Source organism: Clavelina lepadiformis, chromosome 1 (genome assembly GCF_947623445.1).
Source record: "Clavelina lepadiformis chromosome 1, kaClaLepa1.1, whole genome shotgun sequence".
Classification (NCBI taxonomy): Eukaryota; Metazoa; Chordata; class Ascidiacea; order Aplousobranchia; family Clavelinidae; genus Clavelina; species Clavelina lepadiformis.
The window spans coordinates 1,160,440-1,172,531 of record NC_135240.1 but is presented as its reverse complement, the minus strand read 5'-3'; the positions used below and the strand labels follow the sequence as shown (position 1 = coordinate 1,172,531).

Sequence of the window (12,092 nt, the reverse complement as noted above, 5' to 3'; positions counted from 1 at the left end):
GAAATCGCAAACTAAATTTAACCGTGTCAGGGTTGTCTTATTAACTAAATCAAGCAAAAATTCAGAGGCAAAAAAAAACGAAATGTGCCCAAAAAAGGAAGAAAATAGATATAGATATATTTATAACCTTAAAACGTTTAATGGACGTATAAGTAAGTAAGTATAAGTAATACCGTGTAAGTGTCGCTTACATCTAAAACCTCACATTTCAGGTTGAATCGTCTGTGGGTTGAATCGTCTGTGGGTTGATCGTCGGAGGTTTAGTCGTCTGTGGGTTGAATCGACATGGAACCAGTACTAACTTATTTGATGAAAGTGCTATTTCAGTCAACACAAACTACTACTGTTACTACAAACTACTACTACACAAACTACAACTACTACTATTGATAAACAATGAGGTGTAGCTACCAACTCAGATCAAAGCACGTGTTGCATTGCTTTTAAATTGCGCTAATTACGTGAGGATTTAAAGCAATGTTGTGTCGATTTAATTGCGGTGAAACCTCCATTCTTGGTTTTTTAGCACCCTCGTATACCTTTACAATTATTAACTAGAGCTTTGGGGTATGGTCGAGGAAAAAAGTTTATTGCATTTCGTGAAGTTGTTTAAGTTTTCTCTTTTTCTTTCTTTTTGCTTTTTACACAGCGGCTTACAACATAACTATAACTATAACTATAACCATAACTCGCTTACATTCATGTACTGCATACCGGGTTAATTAGAATCGAACAGGAGGTAGAAACCACTAAGTGCCAGCTGTACTCACTTCCGGTTCCACTGAACAGTCCCGAAGACGGATTTTCCATGTTTGTAAAGGACGGGGTAGAGGCTGGGTAGCAACTGAACGACGGGGGACAATTGTACGAAGATGGCACAACGAGGGCCACTGTAGTCGGCCAGACCATGCTTCCCACGCCCCCATTTCCGCTGTTCGGCGTTCTTTGTGGTGAATATCCCCTATTGCTGGGTGAAACGCCTTTACCTCTTGTATAACCTGTAAAGTTCACTCAATGCTGACATGCCGCTTATTTTTGAATGTCAACTCAAATAGATCCATGATGGCTTTTGCAAAACGACTGTGCCCAGGAACAAAACAATATTAAGTTTATTATTAGAAATACCAACAAATGTTAGCAACTATTAAAGTTAATGAACTAGTATTTCGCGATACGCAACAAGCTTATTGTAGATCTAAAAATTTAAAAGTGTTAACAAACATATCCAACCTGAATCGCTTGCATCGTAGCGATCGGAAATTCCCTCAAACTGAGTTGCGTAACCGTTTATAGCAACGGCTGCTACGGCGGCTGAGTGAGGCACGAAGCTGCCCGTATCTCCCGGATGCGTAGTCAAGTGTGAAGGGGGCGGAGCAACGCTTCCTGGAGGAGAAATTTGACGATGAGCGTTGTACTGCCAAGTGAAGGACGCCTCCATGAAGTCTGCCGCCCTCTTAAGGACAACTTCCTGTCGGAGAAGCGTTTTTGGTTGTTTTTGCTTGTTTTGTTTTCGGAAAACTATATCAAAATTCGGTAACTTACTTTTGATAGGCGATCGGGGTCACCCTCGTACCTCGGTACCGTCTTTAACAAACGTTGAAAACCAGGATCCAATGTTGCATCATTGAGAGCTAAAAAAACAATTAGATATAACCAGAAGCTTATAAATAGACTGCCAGGTGAAATTTATTTCACAATAGGAAGGGCTTGGATAATTACTTGAAACTTACAATTTCAAGTAGCATTCAACATTTACATTTAAAGTAGCCTTTTAAAAAAGCAACCAACGCCGCGTAACGATTAATAATATCCGAGCCGCACTGTATTAACATTTGGAGACCAATTCAAACCGTGACAAATTTTATTGCATGGGACAAAATGCAAAACTCTAGACTCAAAATGTCGTTTTGCCTTCGATCTGTTCGGTCCGGTCCCGTCTGTGACGCCCATATAGTTGAGTTGGCCTTAATTGTCATAAAGATATGTAAGGTTAAAAAATCTGCAAGCTTGTACGAATACTGGCTTGGTTCAATTTTGGTGATAATCAACCCCATTGGGCACATTTAGATAATTTATAGACGTCGATCGCGGTGGAAGGTCGATTGGGGTCGTATTGGTGCAGTAGGTTTCACCAATATGCGGAAAGAACAAAACTGAGTACAAAAATAGGTTATATTTTCTTCTAAAAGGCGTCAGTGGAAATTATTAAGGCACATTTAAGAATTCGAAGTAATAATAAAATCTGCCAAATCAAAATTTAATTCTTTTCCAATTTAAAGATCTCTCGATTTCGTCATTTTCAAGAACCGCTCTTTAGTCATCGTTTAACTTTAAAAGTAATTCATCAAGTTTACAGGGGGGGGAGGGCAACCAAAAATATTTTTTTTGCTATAACTAGACCGCTTTCCAGAAACCTATCAGCGCAATATTATTTTCAAGTTTCTAGGACAGTAGCAATGAGAAGGCACTCATCGATTTGAAACGAACTGAAATAACTTTGAATGACACGCGCATGTGGAAATGATAATCCGGAAAAAATTATCGGTCGGCTTGATCACCGGGGTTTGCTTGATTGCCTTGATTAACCGCTTTGATGACCTGACCTTTTGATGACTTTTATGACCTGGTTCCTGACAGCAACTGTTGATCTTTGGAAAGCTAAATATTTTTTAACAAAAAAAAAAAAAAAAAACATTTTTCACGCAAAAGCGTAACTTTTTTCCCTTCGGAATAAGTTTTCATACCAGCCTTTTAGCCTTTTCATACCGGTAATAAGACCCGGGTAGGCTTAAACTTAAATCTCTAAACTTATATCATATTTCATTCCGCTTGGGTACAATGCAGGCCCCTAGGTGCACGGATAGTATATGAATAATATTCAGAGCAAATAGTTGTTGAGGAATTCGATCCTGTTTTTAAAGCTCCTGTTTTTAATAACTTCGAATTTATGGAAATCCCAAAAGTTTCTTTTCTGTGTTGGTTAAAAGCTGATCACACAGAGTCGAAACAGTGACGTTTGAGTCATTATTTGGGCAATGAATTTAATTGACAGCAAGCCGCTTACCGCCACAGGGGTCATTTTTGCGGGATCTTCTACCATGCTTTGAATTATTATGGACGTACATGTTTTGTGACTTTCCCAACACCACCTGATTATCGACAAAAACCGTTGTGGAAACGACAACCTAAAATAAACAAAGAAAGCGGAATTGCAATCCTGTTGGCCATAGATCATCTATATAACCGGAGTTTTAAGAATTTACATACAGGAAAGAAAATATATGCGAATTGTAAAGTAAAGAAAACTCGGAAAGAAAATTTTGATTTAAAACTTACCCGAAAATTTCGCAAACACCTTGGCTTGCCAACGTTTTTCGTGCAACTTTGATTGCATTTCAAAAAAAACTTCAAGTAATACCTGAAAAACATTTTACTGATATCGGTGCGCTAAACTTCCACTTGCAAAGAGTGAGTCACTATTGGTTGCCGAAGACACAATACGTTAACAGCATGACTCAGATTATATTAGGCAATGAATCGCAAATGACTGTGGCATGGTCAAACGTCAATATAGGTCATCATCTATGCAATAATAATAAGACCAATATAATGGCATGAGTCTGATCATGCAAGCTTGCATAAGTGAAGACATACAGCCTTTGAAGACATACATCCGCGATGCTACGAAGTATTGATTTTTGTAGGCTATAGCGACTTGCAGATTCCCGACAAAGTACGATCTGTGTTGTGTTGATTATAGTGTTCCGAGCAGATTTAATTAACATAAGGCTTGGTGAATGACAAAAACTTAAAAACGCAAGCTAAAACTGTAGCGAAAAAACGAAGAACAAAAACGCGAACAACTTGAACAAAAACGCGAAGCTAAACTGTAAAATATGGTAACCACCGTATTTAGCCAAAAATCAACAACTGCATTGAAATGAACAAATGCTTTTGCGAGGAAAAATCCGTTATCAACGCTTCTGAAGTGGCGCTTCTCTGTCACCGTAATTTTGGTGATTGCTGAAAAATAGTTTTTAGCTTTTCATATAATTGAAAACAACCGCCAACTTCGTTAAAAAATATCAAAAAGCTGATCAGCGAAAACAAGCCGATTACTTTGTGTCAGAGCCTTTCAAAAATCGTGACAATAAAAAATGATTAATTTAGAAGGGTGAGCCGTTACTTTATACCTATAGCCTAATGTGTTTAAATTTGTCCAAAAACGCACAAGCAGACAACAGGCCATTATTTGTTACGCTCATTAACTTTGTAGTTGGCAGATACCATATGCTACTTTCGCTGCAGAAACCATCAGAGAAACATGCAAGGCGCTTTTTTCTTGGACTGTATATTGGAGATGCATTAGTTTAAGGGCGCATTAAGACATTTTAAAGTAATTATTTCGCCTTCTGACTTCCTAACTTTCTCCACTTAAATTTGCTTTCAATTTCCCGTTTATTGCAGGATCCCAAAAGTACGGGCATCTTCGCTGAAATGCCATATCCTTTTTGTGTTAATGCAGATTGGAAATAACATGCGAGAGTTGCAATTTTTATAAGCAAGTCAATATTAATTATACATGCGACAATGAGTTTGTTTTTGCATTTGCTTAATATATAAACCATACTTGACAAACCTCTCAAAAATGAAGGGGTCTGACGGAAATTTGTTTCTGTTTCCGCAACTTTTCTTGTCGCAGCACCGACTGTAAATAAACGTCTTTAATTTTAATCTTTACATCTTTTTACCAATCTCCATACGTAGCTGAAAAACTGTGTGTAAATAAGCGATTGAGTCAAATAATTTAATAACCAAAAGTTTCACCTGCACAAGATTTCGTGGGTTAGTAAAACTCTTTGCATTTCGGGGTTCTTGTCTTGGCCTTCGTATGGAATAGCCTAAACGAAAAAATATTTTCAAAAGTATCAACTATACAAGAGTCTCAGAAAATTAAACTCAGAGTCCATCACAGTTATTTCCACTTTACCTTCTCATTGGAGGCATCTACGAGGCGAATGTAAATACTCTGTTCCATTCGTACACCTAAAACATACTGTCATTGTTCTAATCACTCTTGCGGTTCTTATTATTTCTACATATACATATGTAAGCTTTAGGTCTTCGTGACCTAAGATATGTACCTTCTCTTAGGTAAGACATATGTAATCTTTAGGTCTAGACTCTAGAGTAAGGCGAGAAAGGCGGTTGCCGTTTAGAAAGCGAATTAGAAAGCGAAAAACTTGGAAGAAACGCACGGGGTAAATTGTTTTTTGAAATAAAAGTGTGCATCTCAGAATGTGCATAAAGTCAATTTTTTTCGGGGCGCCATACCCCCAGAACCCCTAGGAAAGATTGCATCATTACATCTCCCGTAATTTCGGGGCCACAAAATCAAGTCGCGCCATATTTCGCTTCTCCTTCACTCTATATAAGCTCCTTTAATTTGCAAACCGAAAGATAATAATTCCAGGAGCGGATGACAAGCGGTTGCAGAGAAGTGCAGCTAAAGATTTGAATAAAGCATGGCCGCCAAAAACATTTACAGAGTGAAAAAAAATTACATTACAATGCTGCTTAACTGCATATTCTATTCATGCCAGAGATTAATAAGCTATTAGCAGCGAAATTGATCAAAATTTGTACGTGCGAATATCACTGTACATATTTCTCGGAAATTCAGAGACTGTCGAGAAAGTGTTATCACGTATTGGCAGCGTACGGTTTGCAGAGATCAAGTGTGAAGACTTATGTCGAGTAATCTTGAGAAAAGAGTCATAGGAGGTCTCGCGATCGATAGGTGGGCGACATCAGTAATTTTAGGTGGCATCCAATGAAGACATATAGATCGCATGCTCGAAAGCGGACTTTCATTACTTCTGGGACCTTGTTTCGATTCCTAAACTTGTTATTCAGGACAACATAGCAAATTGGCAATAAATGACTCTTAATGAATTTATTATCTCCTGTCGTTGATCGCGGGTCAAAATTTGGAATAGATGTTTCGAGAGAGACACGCGTTAATTGGAACCGGTAGAAATGCGAGTATAGCGATTGTTTTTGTTTACTAATTGCGGCCGCAAACTAATGCAATAATGAACAAAAAATCAAATATCTCACCGTTCTGATATACAAGTTGTAACCTGTAATGCACTCCATTGTTTGTTTTCTGGCCGGGAACTTCCTAAAAATATTGGAATATTGTAAAATACTTTAAGTAAAAAAAACTACTTTAGCGAAATAGAAATACAGCAGAGGACGACGATAATAAGCTTTTCTTTTAATCGTTAACTTGGTACACGCTGATATATATAAGCTAAGGAATTAGACTCAAGAATTTAACAGAATAATAGTAAAAATAATAAAGTAAAAATAACTTTACGTTTTTGAGTTGTTTTTCTTAAATTAAAAGTAATAAAAAAACTACTGTTTCATTTTCCACAAAACCAACAAATGCGCTATTTTCTATTTCCACAAGTTGCCCATTTAGATCATGGAACGTCAGGATGAAGTGAAAGAAGTTGGTTTTACGCAACTTACTAGGCGGCTGTTTTTGGAAGTGTGCTTCCCGAAGCCCGACCCTGCAAAAAGAAAAATATTTCAGAAACTCCCAAATTCCAAGCGAACAGACATATAAGAAAGACCGACTATAGCACCCTTTACTCATGACTTGTTCATGTTGACATATTTGGTCGCGTTTTTAACTAACAAAATGGCCGCCGTAATTGGCTACGCGAAATACGTCTACTTAAAACTTTACGCTCTTTTTAAAATTTTTACCAAATCAAAATATATTGCAAGACTCAAATAAAAACTCACAAAAAACGGTGTGTCTCATATTTCTAGCGCAAAAGAAATTATTTGTCGTTACTAGCCAAGAACGTTGCTAACATTGCGCTGTCATAAAAACTATTAAAGCTGTTTTTGCTAAAAAACCTTGCGTCTGCGTCAAAGCTTTGCTAAAACTTGTATTTTTAATTCGATTTTCCTCTGCTCTTTAACTTAACAGTGCATGAGAAGAAACGCAAATCTGATTTCGAAATCGATCTTTTGATTTCGGTTGCATGCTTGCGTGAATACAGCCTCATGTTTGACTTTGCTTTGCTCAAAACTTAAAGATAAAACGTTACAATTCTCGCCTTGTTTACGTTTGAGAATAATATCAGTCGTCCGGTACGCTAACCTTGATAGTATCCCTTCCCCGAACACAGAGAGTTACCACAACTAACATACTGAAAGTTCACTACAGACTATGTGAGTTTGGGCTGGATCCCTAAGCTAAAGGACTTGGTATCGGTTATACCAAAGAGAAAACAAAAATTTGCCCTGGGATTTGGAGCGACAGAGGATGCTCTGCCAAAAGTCGGAAGATGAAGAGCAAATAGGATGGGAACGGTTGCATGCCCCAATGCACCACTGCTAATTGTGCATCAATAGAAAGGTCCTCGACCGGCGGGAAAACGCGGTGTCCTCGAGAACCACCTTGTCAATATTTAGCTACTTGATTATCACAAGTGATGACGAAATCTAACCACAGTTGATGAAAAGATTGATGGAAGCTTTGCTGCGGGCGCTGAGATTTACTGAGTATAAAAACGTGTGTATTACGCTCAGAAATATGTTCTAAGATATATTTCTTGTCTAAAAAACATTTTCGTCGTTAAAGTTTTACAAGAACTTAAAAAAGAATTCCCATTCTGAACGTGATTCAAAATTACCAGAATCATTGACTGCAAATACGGATAAAAATTCCAAATTGGGTGCAAAAGTTCACAAATTCAATCGCGCGACAGAAGCGTGATTTCTTGAAAATAAATTACCAATTCGCTTGGTTGACAAGTGATCAAAAAAAAATTGGAAAAACAAAAAGCCACCCGCTGGCCTTACTCCGGTCTGATCTTTACCAACCGATACCATAAGTGTTTTAATAAATGTTTCTGAACCGAACCTACTGGTTATACCTTGGCATTGTGTCCACCAGGCTGGTCTGAATCCAACCCCTGGCTGGTGAGGCAATTTGTTGACTGGACATCGCGGCGGATGTTATTCTTGATGTTTATTCTCAGAGAACCTGAATCTTTCACAAGTATCTCAGTTATAGTCTGCGTGTGTAACGTGCTATATTTGACTCTGCAATTTTGAAAAGATTATCGCATAAATTAAAATGAAATTAAATTGAATGAAATAATAAATATTATTAATAATAATGATCATATTTCCACAAACGTGGAAAAAATACTGAATTTCTATACTATTATAAATATATGGACTGAAATAGCCTGGGCTAAACTCGTTCAGAAACTTGTGTAGCCTTTAGTTCCAGAGCTGCAAGTTTTCCTAATTCAAAATGTGATTTTCATTATTTAACTATCATGTATTTCTATAGACCCACTCGGGAAATATATCTAAATCTAATCAACTTTTGTGTATTCCCGATGCGACCTTTGCAAGTTGCTCTCAAGATGTTGCCTGCACTTCGTATCGTCTCAAAACTACCGCACTGGAATTCAAGGGCAATCATGAAAGTTATTGCACCTAGCCGATGTAGCCTCGTTCTAACTGAGTCCGCTGAGAAATCGTGTATTGATGTGTCCATCGAGACACGCTACAATTTTGAAACTACTTGCCAATTGCTAACGTGGCCGTCACTTCTAATAAAAGACGTTTTGGTCGGGGGGAAAAAGAGAAAAGCTATGAGGAAGGCTTATAGTGGCTGTGGGATGGCCAAATTGGTTCGCGAACGTTTTATCTCTCTTTTTTGCTGTTCGTTCCATCGGTTGCCAATTTTTAAGAAGTCCTGTGACTCATTCAGAGAACCTACTTTTCCTGTTTATAAACGATCACTAGTATACAGGGCAACATGATGCAACGTCACGAGACCAGGTACTTTAGATTTTAAATTACATTTGGTTGTTTACAAAATGACCGATTGGCTGAATTCACAATACTGGTGGGTTTAGTAGCATTCAAATGTGTACAAGTGAATGTACAGTAGATGACGTTATGCCCTTCTACATGAATCCAAATAGTTTTATAAATAAAGTGTTTGGATAATTTCAATTCGTGGAACACAACAACGACTAGGTTTGTACGATTATATACTCGCTATTAATAAATATTAAAATAAATAATAACTATAACCTTTATGATAACGCTCTCATTGTCATTCACAATTTGTTGTCAATCGCCATTTTGTGAGGTACACTGGTATAATAACTGGTATAATAATATATTATGAATACATAAAGGAAATATTTTAAGTCTACATCTTTTGTTGTTGATATTTTGAAAATGGAAGAAAAAACACGTTCGTCAAAAAAATTTAGGTTTTGCAGCCTAACTTTTATAGCTAACTTGTCTGCATGTAGGTTAATGGTTGTTTTGTTAAACTTTGGTATAATATGTTTGTTGTATAATGTTTTTCACATGAATCAATGAAGTTGAAAAAATTACAGTGAAATAATCCATTCTTAAACTGTAAAAAACAAGTATGTCAATTTTCAGAAAACCGATTTTCGCATTCGTTTTAAAAATTGCTTTTACAGGCTTTGAGCATTAGGTACTACAATAGTTGCTATGGGTATTTTTGTAAGTTTCTACTACTGTTCCGCCTAAATCATGCTATTTAAATGGCCCTTCTTTTCAGAATCTCCGTCTTTGACGAGCGACCGCATCGATTTTGTTGCTGGGAAGCCTGACTATAAACGAAAGCCCTATGCATCGCAAGCCATTGGTACTGCTGATGGCGCTACCAAAACCATTGTTTCGACATAAAGTTGCAAGCTCCAATCGACCAGGTATTGTGTTTTCAAAATGGCTGCCTGTCGTCAGCGTTTTCGAAAATGTATCGTTTACACTGCATACAGTGTAAATCATCACAATCGTCTGCGTACATCGTTTACCCTTGCATTTTTTGGTGTTTTTACCTCAATATATTTCACCCAAAATTCATTGATTCAAGTATTTGGCAACGGTCGGTTTGCAAAGCAATTTTGATTTGTCATTTAGTACAAGACGTATTTTGTTGTTGTTCCATAACAGTGGTCGCGATTTACCACGGCGAACGAAAAACTGTCGAAATTCATTCGCTGTGATCATCTTGCAGGCCGGCTAAAACAGCTTCTGTTGCGTTGTTTAGCAGACTTGTCACAGTCTGAAGATCCTTTTCAAGTGATTTTCGATGCAGGCTTCGTACTGAGCAAACAACCTCGACTGGAAATGGATGGCAAACTTCTTTCGCGAACGTGCTTTCATCGCGCTGCTAGTGTTCTTTTGTAAAGAACTTAACTATGCGAAGCTTTCGAAAACGCCGACCAAGGACAGGAAAGTTATGGTCACAGCTTGTCTCACGTGTTACTGGTTGTTCTTGAGTTGATTTCATTTGCTTGGACAAGCCGTTAAAAACCTTTAAATCGTTGTCAGTTGTGAGAACGTTAACGACCAAGCCATCACCTTGTCAATCTTTGGCAAGCTTCTCCCCTAAGTCGCGCTCGCTCCATGTTGCCTTACAAAACAGAAATAAATACGACCGCAGTTTTTATGTTATCAGTAGGTGTGTCTTGTCTATATTAGTGCTAGACGTCGTCTTCCTACGACTTTCCTGCGAGCGCTCCTAAAATAATCTGGCAACACCTAAAATCGCCTTTTTGCCAGATCCTGCTGGCGTATTGTTTAATTATAATTTTGTTCCAGGCTTTCTGCGTTTCGCCATGTCGTACACAACGCATAAATTTTCAATGGGACTAAATTACTTGTGGCTGGTCCAGAATTTTAACCTAAATTGATGTCTTTTTACCAATTAAGGATGTCTGTGCTCAAATCTCCACCTAGCGGTTAGTGTAAATTTGCTCTATTTGATAAACGTTTGAGCTCTCTTGAAGGAAGGTGACCAATCTTTCGCGCACGTTGGACTTTCAGTTGGAATGTTCTAATGCAAGCGTCTTTAACATTAGGCAGTCGGATTAAAAAATACTATGTTTCCACTCAAAAACTTGAAATCAATGATTTTATAGTAGGGTTCTTTTTTCCCTTTTAAAAGCTTTGTCCGTCTTGCGCATAAACACGGAAGTGCATTGTTTATTCTTATCATATCTTTGGGAGACAATGTTAAAGCCATTTATCTTTTATGTTCGCTGTCTTCTAATTTTCTGTGAAATGTTCATTAGCTACGAGACAAGTAGTAGGTTTTAGGTCATAATAAGATAGCTGGCGGCTTATATTATTTCCCAAAGGAATACATGTCACATTAGTCAACCCGAACAATGCAGACATTAAGTCATTGTTCGAGAAGACTAATGCGCTCCGTATTCCTTGTGGTGCGCGCCGGATATGCGCGGCAGTTTTTTCTCAAACTTTTTTCACATGACCGTTTGGTAAGCTTATGGCAGAATGGTTGGGCTGACTTTTGAAATTTAAAGCTATTTTAATGCTTATATGCCATTTGTATGTTGTTTGTCCACATACGTTGTGTTTGTCTTATATATCTATTTGTTTGTAAGTACTTCCATCATGACATGATAATTTTTCTGCAAGGTGTATATTTTTTTCAAAATGAGATTTTTTATTTTTTCTTTACTAAATTCAAACTTTCTGAAAATTACATGATTTGGCAGATGACGTTCTTGCTTATAGTCGAATAACCAACCTCAAAACAAAAATAAGTTCCTAGAAATTATTGTGTTACTAATAGCATTTGTATTTACGTACAATTAGGCACCAAATGTTTGATAAAATGTAACAAAGATCATTTTTGCTGGTAAAATACATATAATAAGCAACTTTTTTGCAAAATGACATTGAAAAGAATGATGGAAATCCAATAACTGAATAACTTCTTCGTTTGTACGCTTTGTGAGTTTGCTACTTTAATTTTATCATATGACAAAGCAGGGAAAGTGTAAAGAAGATGATGAAAGGATTCATTGTCAGGATTTAGAGCTTTAACAAACGGTGTTATGAGACGGTTTGATGTGCAGGGGGGGAAAAACAATTTTTTCTCTGCTTACGATTGGATTGAGTGTTACATTAGGCATGCCAACTTGAAATGTTTCACGTAAGGGCCGCTCCTTCTGTGTCCAATGTTTTTCACGTGC

General features: G+C 37.4%; 1 protein-coding gene across 1 annotated transcript; it reads right to left on the bottom strand.

Moving 5' to 3' along the window:
- Positions 1 to 208: 208 nt before the first annotated feature.
- On the bottom strand, positions 209 to 8,032 carry LOC143456141 (transcription factor COE1-like). Its single transcript, XM_076955185.1, has 13 exons — positions 7,953 to 8,032; positions 6,428 to 6,581; positions 6,121 to 6,184; positions 4,991 to 5,046; positions 4,828 to 4,901; positions 4,640 to 4,708; positions 3,337 to 3,418; positions 3,065 to 3,185; positions 2,604 to 2,658; positions 1,543 to 1,660; positions 1,231 to 1,468; positions 771 to 998; positions 209 to 318 (listed from the first exon to the last, which is right to left on the bottom strand). Exons 1-13 carry the CDS (start codon positions 8,030 to 8,032, stop codon positions 209 to 211), a joined length of 1,449 nt encoding a protein of 482 aa, XP_076811300.1.
- Between the last annotated feature and the right edge of the window lie 4,060 nt (positions 8,033 to 12,092).

Bases quoted from the DNA above. Each gene is read 5' to 3' on its own strand.
- LOC143456141 (XM_076955185.1), bottom strand. From the start codon at position 8,032: ATGTCCAGTCAACAAATTGCCTCACCAGCCAGGGGTTGGATTCAGACC. The intron at 6,185-6,427 runs GTAGTTTTTTTA...CAATATTTTTAG, and splicing joins GTTTTGTGGAAAATGAAACA to GAAGTTCCCGGCCAGAAAAC. The intron at 1,661-2,603 runs GTCAGGTCATCA...TCTATTTATAAG, and splicing joins GTCATAAAAGTCATCAAAAG to CTTCTGGTTATATCTAATTG.